This window comes from Amaranthus tricolor, chromosome 7 (genome assembly GCF_026212465.1).
Source record: "Amaranthus tricolor cultivar Red isolate AtriRed21 chromosome 7, ASM2621246v1, whole genome shotgun sequence".
Taxonomy (NCBI): Eukaryota; Viridiplantae; Streptophyta; class Magnoliopsida; order Caryophyllales; family Amaranthaceae; genus Amaranthus; species Amaranthus tricolor.
The window spans coordinates 27992826-28005650 of record NC_080053.1 but is presented as its reverse complement, the minus strand read 5'-3'; the positions used below and the strand labels follow the sequence as shown (position 1 = coordinate 28005650).

Here is a 12825-nt window from a genome sequence, read left to right as displayed (position 1 = left end):
TTTGATATTTAATAATGGCAACCACATAATCAATTTTTAATTTGAGGGAACGAGAACGCCAGTAGGCCGAGGCTTTACCCCTATACCTACTTCATCAAGAGGTCGTCACCCCAAATAAATCAAGATCCAGCAGAGTAGTCTCAGGGAACCCTGGATCACAACAAATGGAAGGAAGACCAAACATCGTATCAAGTATCAGAAATAATAATACCTGTCGACAGCTATACTAACCAAACAGGACAACTTGTTCATCACCCTTATACTTGGATCACAACAAATATAAGAGCTTCATTTCCCTCATGTTACACTTTACGTGATTTAATATATTTTAATAATTAGTCGCGTGCACACAAACATATAATCAAACATACATTATACATTTTATTTTATGATCATAGGTTTTCCCAAGAAATATATATCTCAAGAATATTCAATTGCAATATTAATATCATAATATTTTTCTCCCAAATTCAATCGCATTTAAAATCATTATTAAATAATAATATAACTTTCATCAAAATAATAATATTATAAGTATTTCTCTTTCAAATTAAACCGTATCTAATTTCGTTATCAAAATAATAATATAAATTTTATCAAAAATATTAATTATAAATTAAAGTTTGACAAAAATAATAGTAGATATAATTTGAGAATATATAAAACATAATATCATACAAAATAATGTCATATAAAATTATGCATTCTATTTAAACACCTTAATTATCACTTAGCACATAATATTAACGGGATAGTCTTAATTAGATGGACATTAAAAATTACCTTGTCACGCGATCCTAGACAACGTACGCTCCTAATAATCTCTGTCTACGAATCCGCTGTCTTTAATATCAAAATCTTGCCTTTTCTTGATTAAGTTTTAAGCAATTGGAGGATGGAGGAAGTAGTTTGTAGGAGAAAAAGAAAGTGTGAGTAATAATGTGAATGAATTAAGGGTAATTGGTTTAATTTATAATAGGTAAGTGAGGTTAGTTATAAGATTTAGAGGGAGAAGTGGGAAGTTATTTGTTAATGGGAAGTTATTTTTAAAAAAAAAAAATTCTGAAATTTATTTATTTATTTATTATTATTATTATTATTATTTTTAAAAAAAGAAAACGGATGTTACAGCTTTTGTCACAATATACAAATTTTGTCATTATATATTTCCTTGGAATTAGACTTGTTCATTCGGATCCTCAAGTTAAACTCAGGTCAAGTAATTCGAATTGGTTCAAAATTGAATTTTGTAATTATATTGTTTTTTACATAATTTTAAATTTATTTCGAAGTTGAGTTAAACTCGGATTCAATTATAAGATCAAGTAATTTATGATCGGGCACATTTATACATACATACTTACTCATATAAAAATACACTATAGACTTGTCAAAACGGTCGGCCCGACATATTTTGAGTTTGGTTATTTTCAATTAAATTAATTTTGGATTAGGAGTCATGTTCAGTTAGGGTCAACCAGATGGGTCAAGGACTTTAAATTTTTTCTTATCACTAAACTTTTTAAAAAATATATATATATAATAATTTTTTGTTTACATATATAAAATGTTTACATATAGAGATTCATATAAAGATTTTAGTGCTAAAATAAAAAGATATTGAATTAAAATTTCAAAAATAGATTAAATATTTTATGGATTCCAAATAATAACATGTAACTGAAGATGAGACAAAGTACTCGAGTTAAACCATATTTTTTAGTTTTTGGGTCGAATTATTTCCTAATTATAAATTAATATTTTTTATTAAGACCAATTAATTTCTAATCGGATTTCAAATCAATTGCGGGCCTAAGTAAAAATTTGACATGCCATAGTTAGTTTTCGGACTAGAAAGATGGCATTCAACAATCTTTTGATAGGCATTAGAATCGTCTTTCTACAAATATAGTATCTACTAGACAACCATTAAGTATATACACTATATACATAATACATGTATTTCTGTTCAAGCTCATAGACTCTAATAACTGAAGGAAATAATTTAAGAAAGGAATAAATTGGATTAAATAATTTTTTATTTTTTTGAGAAAATCAAAAAGGATAAGAAGGGGATATTTTTTTTTATTAAAAGTAACTTAATATGGGTGTATACATTGTAGAAGCTAAAAAGTAGATGGTATAAATTTTTTATGATTTATTTTAAATGTAAAAGGTTTTGTGTTTTTAAATCAAAAAAAATATATCTAAACTTTGGTAATATCTTAGCAAACTTATTTTTTTTTTGTCAATAATTTCTAATATATATATACAAAATCGAAATAAGTAGGACATTATAAACATAAGCGCGGACATGCATTAAGTGGGGCGGACAGGTATTGGGCGGAGTGGGTCTCCCAATCGAATTCATATTTATATCCACCTTAATTGAACGAATATCATATGATTTATAATTATACATTAAAAATATCTAATAGATTAGGGGTAAATATTCCCGATTCTTATTTGTCGCCACCTTTTTCATTTTATCGCCACCCCTTCGAATGAAATTACGAATTTGACCCTGGAATTTAAAAATTTACAAATTTGACATTGGAGTTAATAACTTTTCATTTTCATTTTTTTTTAATTTTTTTTAAAATTTTTATTTATATTATTATTGTTATTATGAAGACAATTTCTTCATTTGGTAGAGCAATATCTTCATTGCCCATACAAGTTTTAAGCTTGATCATTTTGTCTCCTGTGATTAACCCAAGTCGTAAGATATCACACTAACGAGATTTAGCACAAAGATTAGAAAAATTATTGTATTTCGCAAATAAGATCCAAAATTCCATTCTCATATAACATTTTCCTTTCGGTAGTCAACCCTATTATAATTAAAAAAACAATTTCTCAAATGAGACAGTCTCACGCTAAGACCATCTCTATTAGGCTGACTCAATACACACAAATTGTCTTAAAGTAATCAACTAGAGAAATAAACTGATTATGAGCTACTCTTGTGTAGACTGTTTATCGGTGAGACGGGCTCAAACAAGAAGTCTATATTCTCATAATATATATAAAATGGACAATTTAACTCTTATAAAGGCGCATTTTTCAATGAGACCATCTCATATAATACTTTACCCCTAATTATATAGACTCGTCTTATAGAAAGATAGATCTCGACTTACTGAGGGGAAGTAGTGGTCGGCTAGTAGTGAAGTTGTGGGAAGGCGCACATAGACAGGCTCCCCCGCACGTCAAACCATATCTTTTATTCCCATTCCCATTCCTATTCCTTTCCTTTCCTTTTCTTTCCTTTCCTATTCCTTTCCTTATCGTTATTTCCACTATTCAGCTTTCATTCATTCACTCTTCTTCTTCTCCGATCCCACCATAACTTCCATGCCCTTTTTCTCTCTCCATTGAACCTTCCATTTCTCCACTCTCTACACTCCACTCACCACCCTCTCTCATGGAGTCTCCTGATTCTTCTTCTTACATTTCTTCTCCTAAGCGATCTGGAACCCCCAAATCCCCCAATTCAGGTTTCTCTCTTTATAGATCCGTTGTTTATCTTTTCCAAGCTTTTTTAATTGTATTTTAATCAGTAATTCATTGATTTGCAAATTGTGTATTGTCATTCTATTCTCTTGCATTGCTTAATATTTTTTAGGGAGATTAGGGTTTTTCTGTCGAGGACTTGCATTTTTTAATGACCTATATTTTTCCCACTTTATTGCTCGATTTAGATGCTGTGGTTATTGAGTTTATCAATTTGTTTTTTGTTTTTGGGTGTGAATTAGCTCCAGCCTCCATGTTTGACATGATGGGTGATTTTCAACTCAGTTATGTTGTATATATTTTTGGACCCTCATTTTGGATTAATAAGCTAATAATAGTGGATTGGTAATGTGATAGTTCCCTGATTATTACCCACAGGCCACATATAGTACTTCTTCCGTTTCATACTAGTTGCAACTAAAGGAAATGCACATATACTGTTTTGTGAAGAAAAATATAACCATTGTTTTGGGCTTTTTAATTAGATTTAGTCTGTTAAGAAGCCTTTGCCAGATACAAACGGAAAAAATGCAGCTTTTTGAATTTTAATGAGTGAATAGTGTTTCTTTATTTGAGCCTATGGTAATTAGATTCGAAATCTCATAATGTCTCCAAGGGCTGGACCCGTCAATTTACTTGTTTCTGAAGTGTTAAAAGAGCCCGATTGTTAAAGATTCAACTAAGGTACATGTGGAGAACCAAAGAGTCATAGTAACTTAGATTAGAGTTCATTCATTCATCTAAGTAGATCTTAATTTCTGTTGACTAGGCTTCGAATGTTATCTTAGTAATCTTTGAGGTGTCTAATCTTTGGTCACTGTGCTAAATAATTTCTCATGCCTGCGACATTTGTTTGTTCTTTTAGCAGATGAACTTTTTCATGATATCTGATTGTTTTTGTTTTAGAATACGTTGAAAAGCCTACGTACATCAAATTCCTTGTATCAAATGCCGCTGCTGGTTCAGTTATTGGCAAAGGTGGGTCCACAATCACTGATTTCCAGAAGGAGTCTGGGGCTCGGATTCAGTTGTCACGTAATCAGGAATTTTTTCCTGGGACAGCTGATAGAATAATTATGTTAACTGGAAAGATAGATGATGTACTGAAGGCGATGGATCTTATCCTCAATAAGCTGCTTAGTGAGGTAAGTTTGACTTGAAAATATAAGAATTTTATGTAGTACTCAATGATTGTTGCTCAAGATTCTTCTCTTTATCAGATCCAATCTGAAGATGGTGATGATGCTGACCAAAGATCAAAAGTTAGACTTGTAGTTCCAAACAATTGCTGTGGTGCCATTATCGGCAAGAGTGGAGCGACCATAAAGTATGCTTTTCTGAAATATTGTAATTATTAATGTTTCTTGTTGCATTAGTTTCTTTTTCTGATTATGTGCAAGTAGCGACGTGGAACGATGAAATTTTCCACGTCTAATGTGTTACACAGTTGGTTGTTGACTAAAGTAAATTCAGAATGGATTCTGTAAGGTTATTCTGTTATTGAAGAGCAAGATAACTTGACGTCCCTATTTTTTGATTGATGCACTTATGCAAGAAGCAACCTATGTAGATCTTGTAGAAGGAGTTGATTAGAGGGCTTGAATTACATCAATCTTAATTTCTCTCTAAGAAAGTTAAACTAATTGTGTTACCATTAGCAAAAGGTTATAGCATCATTGTTATGACTTTTTTGCGTGCAAAAAGCAAATGATGCACTTAGTTAGAATGGAGGAAGTTATAGTTCATGACTTGATAAAGATACACATAGACACATGAAAAGCTACAAGGAGAAAAGTCTTGTCCAACTGTATAAGATCTAGGTGTGGGTAGAACTCCGAGTTTTTGATAAGTATCCTAGTGAGCCACAAAGTGTAGTTGAGGAGTGGTTTTTATGGCATTTACGGTCCTTTTTGGTTGTTTGTATTAAATAGCCAGAATAGTAATATAATCTTAATGTACTTTAGCTAAAACTACTTGATAAGGTTTGTTATGATCATGTTTGACCAAGTTTAATCAATTGTTTTTCTTCACATAATTCATTCTCATCTATTACCATTAAGAAATGTGGTATACAAGTATATGTAAATTCTCAGCTAGAAGTAGAGGGAAACTAAGAAAAACAATCATGAGAAGCTTTAAAGTCTGTTCACTTTACAAAATATATGTAAATTCTCAGCGAAGAACGAGCGAGTGAGCCCAAATTTACCTCACCTAGGATGAAATTGAAATTTAGAATTAGCAGATAACAAGGCAAGTTCAAAGACAAATACTTCATTACTAAGGCAAAGGTATGAGTTTGGAATTATCTTTCCCTATTCAGTGTAATTTTGAAATTTGGTTACTGATAGATTGAAGTAAGAAAATGAAACCTTGTTTCATTTTAATCTTACACTCACATATTGGACTCTAGACTCATGGATATGGAACACTTAAAATGTTTCTGGGGTATGTGCATACATTTTTGAATGACATAGAGCAAGGAGTGTGATAGTTGAGTAAAGAATTGAGAAGGTTAAGCGGATCATGCTCAGTAATAGGTTTGAGATAACAATCTTAAATGAACTAAAAAATTAGGTCGGCTAATGTTCAATTTTGATCCAAAGTTGAGGATAACTTGATGCGAAGTGGCCAAAATTCAAATTGAATTGTCATGTAAACTAGCCACACACAAACTTTGAAAATGATCTAACCTGATCCCAATACCTGACCCAAACACCGGTTTGAACACTTTTAGCTAGCAATGTTATTTGACTATGGTTATAGCCATGTGTTACTGTTCAATTTTGAAAAACAAATTTGGATGTTCACATGTCCTCTAAAAATTTTAAACCTTTGAAATATTTTGAGAAAGTTTTGGGAGAAGATTGACAATAGGTTCTGCTTTTATTATGACCTTTTAATGGGTATAAAATATAAATTCATGAAAGAGGAGGTTCTTGGACCCAACAATTGTAAGAAACAATGTTAAAGAGGATGAAAATAAGAATATGAACAATAGAGATATAACAAACACAACAAGTTTTTATGAGGTATCTTAGATACCCTAAACAAATATTTACTTTCATTAACGGATTTAACAATACATCAATAATTAAACACCTACTCTTGAGAGCAAGCTCTCAAGACAAATATCTCACAATGGAGACCTCTCTCAATACTTATACATAGAAGACAAGCTCTCTTGGTATACACCCTAGCCCCCTCAATATGAATTAGCCCTCTCTTTATGTGTTGTGTGTGTTTTATTCTATGAAGTCTAATGCCTTTTAAATGAAGGAACACAAACCTTCTAGAATCACACTTAAACTCAGCAATAAACCCACCATAAGTCGTGGTCTAACTGTCCTTCAATATAGCCATTAACTCGTGGTTTAACCGTTGGGATTCTGTACTGGGCGCTCGAACGAGCCTACACCTTGCTCGAACGAGCGCCTGTCTCCAATTACTTTCTGTGTGCATCTGCTGCTTCTGCTCGGACAAGCCAAACCCCGCTCGAACAAGTGCCTGTCGAGCAACCTTCTGTTTGCTGCTGGCTCGTGCCTTGTTCGAGCCCGTGCTCCACCCATGCCTTGCCTCGTTCAAGGCATGGTCGAATACCCTTTGTAGAGCCTCTTGTTGCCTTGATTAAAGCCTCATTGTTTTGTCCAATGCACCCCATTGCTTTACGTTCAATGCTCTCAAACCCTTCGCACCCTCATCATTGCTCACAACATGACGTGCGTTCTTTTGAGTTATCGAGTCATCACCATTATACATAAGTAATTTGGTACTTGCACTAACAATTCAAACCCTTAAAGTGGGGCCTGGGAGCTGGAATCATGTCATATGGTTTTGGTTTCTGATATACTCTACTGTAAACAGGTCATTTATTGAAGATTCTGGAGCTGGCATAAAGATATCACCTCAAGACAATAACTATATTGGGCTGACAGATCGGGTTGTGACGCTAACAGGTTCATTTGAAGGACAGATGAGAGCTACTGATCTTATCATATCCAAGCTGACAGAAGATCCCCTCTACTTGCAATCCATGAATGCTCCTCTATCATACCCAGGTGCTGCTTTGTTTCACTTGATTAGTCACTCTTATTATACTTCCCCATTTCTTTTTAATTACATATTGTCTCCTAAAAGCATGAGAGCTAATTGGGAGAAATGATGCAATTGCAAACGAACAAAGTATAGTATATGAATATTTGTTTTATTCTGGAGAACTTAAGTAACGTAGATGGCATCTTAAATTAAGCTTTTCTATGTTGACATTTTGTGCTTCTACCTAAAAATGAATTGTGTTTTACATGCAACTACGGGTGACCTGATTTATTCGCTGATTATCTAGTCTTTTTTCCATCTTTCTACCCAAATATTATTTCAGGTAGCTTTTCACTTTCGAACTTATACGTGCATGTTGCTCTTAGAAATTTATCCTTTTATAATGTTTTACATATACGTTATACATACATATGCGATCTAAATTTGAAATTTCAGCCCAAACTCATTGTGAGACGATTTTTTTATTTTGCGTCCAAAGATTATGTAGGAAATAAGAAGTTGATTCCTTCATTGTATTTATTATTTTATTTTTAAAGATATAGAAGTTTGGAAACCAAGGCATTGGTATTTAATCCTGTTTTTCGTACTTTAGTTTAAAAATGCACCATCAACTGAATAATTTTACTTTAGAAGCTCTAGGCCTCCGGCTACGAATCAAAGGGTTACTTGTTAAAGCTTTATCATTATTTTCTTTTGACTTCCCCACTTTATCCAAGATTCTTTTTCTTTGTATCAATCTATGTTACTCGGACTCTCCTTTTTTTGCCGGCTCACCCGTGTCCGTTACGCCGGATTGCACACGGGTATGGCACATTTGATCCAAATGGATAGAAGACAAAGAGGAGAGAAATCAAGGAGAAATGAAGAGAACATAAAAGAGAAAATAAGAGAACATAAAAGAAAAAAGGAGAAGAAGATGAAAATTCACCTTGTGGTGTTTCAAATCGCCATTGAAGGCTTTATCAGCTTTATTAGCTTCAGGATTTCAAGATATAAAGCAGGGAATGGGAATCCGAAATGTTAGGACTAGGGTTTGAAAACATAAGGCAAAAGGTTTAGTAGCCTTTATTAGCTTTGGGTTTTGGGCTTTGGGCTTTGGGCTTTATACTATAAAGCAGATGGAAATAAAAAGCAGAAAGTCAAAACGCTAGGACTAGCTTTGAAAATAAAAGGCAGAAGATGTAAATTATTCATGTGTTTTATACTTCTAATACCTATTAGCTTTAGGCTTTGGGCTATTTCCAAGTTTTCTTTTTCTTGTTTTTTTTCCGTTTTCTTTCCTTTTATTTTTCTTTTCATTATTATTACTATTGTTATTACTCATTATTATTATTATTATTATTATTTATTAGTATTTATTATTATTATTATTATTATTATTTATTATTATTATTATTATTATTATTATTATTATTATTATTATTATTATTTTAGGCAATTTTAAGTATATTTATGTCATGAAATTTTCAAAATTATTTTACTGTATCCTTGCACCCGTATTCAATGATATAGTGTCCGCGTATCCAAGAATGCTAAAAATGTTGTATTGGACACTAGGATCCACATTTGTATCTGATACTCGTACTCGAGTCCAGGTAACACAGGTTTCAATCAATCCATGTTCCTCTGCTTTTGAGATTTTTCCTTGAGGCTGCTTCTTTCTTCTTTTCAGTGGTAATGTGTTGGATTTCTAGGTGGTCAATGCATCACATGAACTTGTTGCCGTATTACTTTCATTTCTTCATTTTAGTTTAATTTGTAAAGCCGTTGTTTATTATTAAACTTAGAATTGTTAGTGAACTTTCCTAGGTGTTTTAAAGACACTTTGTATATGTTATTTGACTTTCAATTCTTTTAGCAATTTGGAACAGGAATTTTTTGGTCCATACTGGTATCTAGAATCTAGATAGTACATACAGTTCTTGATTGTCGGCTTGTCTGTCGCACTCCTCCCCTTTGTGATATAGAATAATTGTAATTTGTTATTGTCGCATGATCTTATGTATCCCCAACTCCTTAAGACACTTATTTTCCCATACTTTTAAAGCTTTGAGCCGACACTATATCTGATATTTCTGTGAGCTAATCTAGATGTAATTTTTTCTCTATTTTTTGAAAGTTATCTTGGTTTTTGTGGTTGGTTCCTCCTTTAATTTTTTGTAGTAATTATCTTCAACTCTCTTTTCATTGTCCTCGTCCCTCCCCTAGTAAGAGGGCAAAGATGATCATGTAGATGGGTAGATTCTATCTTAGTGTTTGCTGATTAGCTTGCATAGCAGGGCCATGAATTCCTAGTTAATTATCTTAATTTGCTTTGATAGGTGTTTTGTTTGGTGGTTTTCAATGTGGGCCATATGCATATGTGCATCCTCCAGTTGGACCAGTAGCATACAATTCAAACTATGGGCCTAATGGTGTCGGAGGAAGATATCCAAATAATAAGGTCCATTTCCTTCCTAATTTTGCTTTGTTCTTGCTGTTGTTGTTCATCCGTTTTTTTAATAGTGCACTATTTCTCCCAATTACTAGGAGCTTTGTAGGAGAATGGTTTTGAAAAAAGAGAAATTAATTTGTATATTTTGTACAAATTGTTTGAGGGGACTCTGCTAAATTTTAGTGCTTTTCTTCCTCTGTGGCTAACTTGGTTTTGGTCAAGTCCAATGCCATACAATCTAGATTTGGTGATTTTTCCAACTCAACCATCTTATCTCTGAATGGGCTATTTTCTCTATGAATTCTTGAACGTCAAATCCTCCTTCTTTACCTCTTTTAATGTACAATTTCTGAAGGTTCTGGACATGTTCACTAGGCACTGCTGCCTTATCAAAATTTGCTTCATACAGCTGAACGCCTGAATCTACTTGCCTCAAATACTTATATCACAAATGACTATATCTGCAGTTCCAGTTTGTGTTTGGGCTGGTTATTTGAAGTTTCATCAGTGTTTAATGCACTTTTCTCACCCTTATGGAAGGTGAGATTCATCTGATTAGATCGTGGACTGAACATTAGTTACATGACCTACTCCTCATATACCACAATGTTGATGATATAGTTGAACCATAAGACTACTTATCGATAGAACCACAGTTCAAGCGCTTGTATAATTCAGTGAAGTTTGTTGTGTTATAATTGAAACATTCCTTACCCAGATACAGGAAGATCGAGGTAACTCCTTGACAATTGGTGTTGCTGATGAGCATATTGGTGTTGTGGTTGGTCGTGGAGGGAGGAACATATTGGAAATCAATCAGGTCTGCATGTTCAAAATTTTTCTAGATTGTTATTCGCTTTTTGAGCGAATCACTAACCAAAAATTTATATTTCCAGGCCAGTGGGGCGAGAATCAAGATTTCAGACAGAGGCGATTTCATGTCCGGTACATCTAACAGGTACAGTACACACTGACTTGTAGGAAGTATGTTTGTTCTTGGGATAAGCTCTTATGAACGTGGTTTTCTCGTGCATATCTTGTAGGAAAGTAACAATCATAGGATCGCTTAGAGCGATTCGCACAGCTGAGGCGATGATTAATCAGAAGGTGGCTTCGGTTACTGAGAGGTGATTGGTTTGACTTTTGTACGCAATACATACATATCTTATCGACCAATGCTAGGACAATTAGACTGCGTTCTTTCGAGTGGTTGATGAGTAATTCGGCTACATCAGAAGTTAGATATTCATTGCATTTAGTTTAGTCTACAATGTCCGTCAATGTTGCTCGTATAAGTTATATCTATGGACGAGCTTCTCTTGGAAACAAGTATACATACAATTGTTGTTTAGACACTATTGTTACGTGTTGCTACAGGCTATCGACTTCCATTTTCTTTCCCAAAATGTAGTATTCTTTTTTTTTTTTTGGTTGTAATTTTTGTTGTTCTTTAATAGAATTTGTTTGCTATATGTTCCCATAAATTATGGAATCGAGAGATAATTGATTTGCTTCCAAGACTTTGTTTTATGTTTTGGAATTACAATGGTGGAATACTTTTTTCTTGGGCGTCTTTCCATTATCTGAACCTTAATTTCTTTCTGAATTTCATGATTGTATGTTTTGTATTTTTACATTTCTTTTTGCAATTAATGGAGTGTGATTTAGAATCTTTTTCCAAAATAATATCTTTCGAAAACTTGTTTTCTATTTTGCACCAAAGGTGAAGTCAGGATTTTGAATTAATGGGTAAAATACTTTAATTGTCGATAAACTAAAAAATTATTTACTATATAAATTAGTTAAACTATGAAAATTTTAAATTTATATAGATTGAAATGAACTTGAATGATAACAAAAATTATATTTAACTTTCCTATAATTATCCCTTTTGATAAAAATTTACTCTTCGTCTTTTGATGAAGTTCTTACAAGAAATTTTACGAGAATTAAGAAAAATAAAATCTTTTATATAGTGGAGATATTATTTTATTAAATAATAAATTTGATGGAGGAAAAATGTGAACTATAAACAGAAATAAATATTGGATTACAACTAATAGAAAAATATTTTATAAAATTAGTGGGAAATATGTGGGGATCATAAGAAATATAAAAATATTAAAATGAAGTTAGTAGAAGATATGTGGAGATCATAAACATTATTAAAATATTAAAATGAGCAGGAACAATGTTATTTTTGTCCAAAATTTGTGATATAGATGGCAATTTTTTTATGTTAACAACAAATGAAACACCCCAAAATGATAAATGGGAACTTTCTTTAAAAATCAAAGAGAGTTTGTGTTTTTTACTCCATATATTTGCTAATATGTCTCAAAAATATAGTAAAATTAAGATAGCAAAAATATAAACACACACGCTAAAAATTATGAATGTAAAGTTTTGAACGATAAAGAATAATAACATTATAATAAATTTATTAGTCTATAAAAAATTATAGTTTAAATTGGGGTCTGATTCCTTAACCTTAGATTATAAATGTGTTACCCCAACCATTGAGCTATAATAATTTTTGTTATATTTTTACCTTTTTAGAATTATATAATATATTTAATAAGAAGAGTTAAAGCCAAAATTACAAAAAATCGCATTTTTGGCAAGAGGGTGAAGCCTTCCCCGGCTCCCCATGTGGCTTCTCTCATGTTTACACTGATCACTTAGGTTTCGTTTAGGACGGTGCTCGGTGGTTCAATTTGTAAACTGCTTGTGCAGAGGTTTATGTTTCTCAAAAAACCGCTACTTCATTAGCGGCCGTTATAGACTTAGATACTTCTTTTCATTCTCATTCCTCCATTTTT

At 32.5% G+C, this 12825-nt stretch overlaps 1 protein-coding gene across 2 annotated transcripts; it reads left to right on the top strand.

The window, feature by feature from the left end:
• The first annotated feature begins 3216 nt into the window (after nt 1-3216).
• LOC130818177 (protein BTR1) lies at nt 3217-11578 on the top strand. 2 transcript variants are annotated; one of them, XM_057684242.1, is made up of 8 exons: nt 3217-3500; nt 4423-4661; nt 4737-4843; nt 7378-7571; nt 9891-10012; nt 10728-10823; nt 10900-10961; nt 11047-11578. In XM_057684242.1, exons 1-8 carry the CDS (start codon nt 3428-3430, stop codon nt 11132-11134), a joined length of 981 nt encoding a protein of 326 aa, XP_057540225.1. In that variant the 5' UTR covers nt 3217-3427; the 3' UTR covers nt 11135-11578. The 2 variants fall into 2 exon arrangements, with proteins under 2 accessions (XP_057540225.1, XP_057540224.1); XM_057684241.1 differs by having other exon boundaries at nt 10722-10823.
• Nucleotides 11579-12825: the final 1247 nt, after the last annotated feature.

Bases quoted from the DNA above. Each gene is read 5' to 3' on its own strand.
- LOC130818177 (XM_057684241.1), top strand. From the start codon at position 3,428: ATGGAGTCTCCTGATTCTTCTTCTTACATTTCTTCTCCTAAGCGATCT. The intron at 3,501-4,422 runs GTTTCTCTCTTT...TTTTTGTTTTAG, and splicing joins CCCCAAATCCCCCAATTCAG to AATACGTTGAAAAGCCTACG. The intron at 7,572-9,890 runs GTGCTGCTTTGT...TTGCTTTGATAG, and splicing joins TGCTCCTCTATCATACCCAG to GTGTTTTGTTTGGTGGTTTT.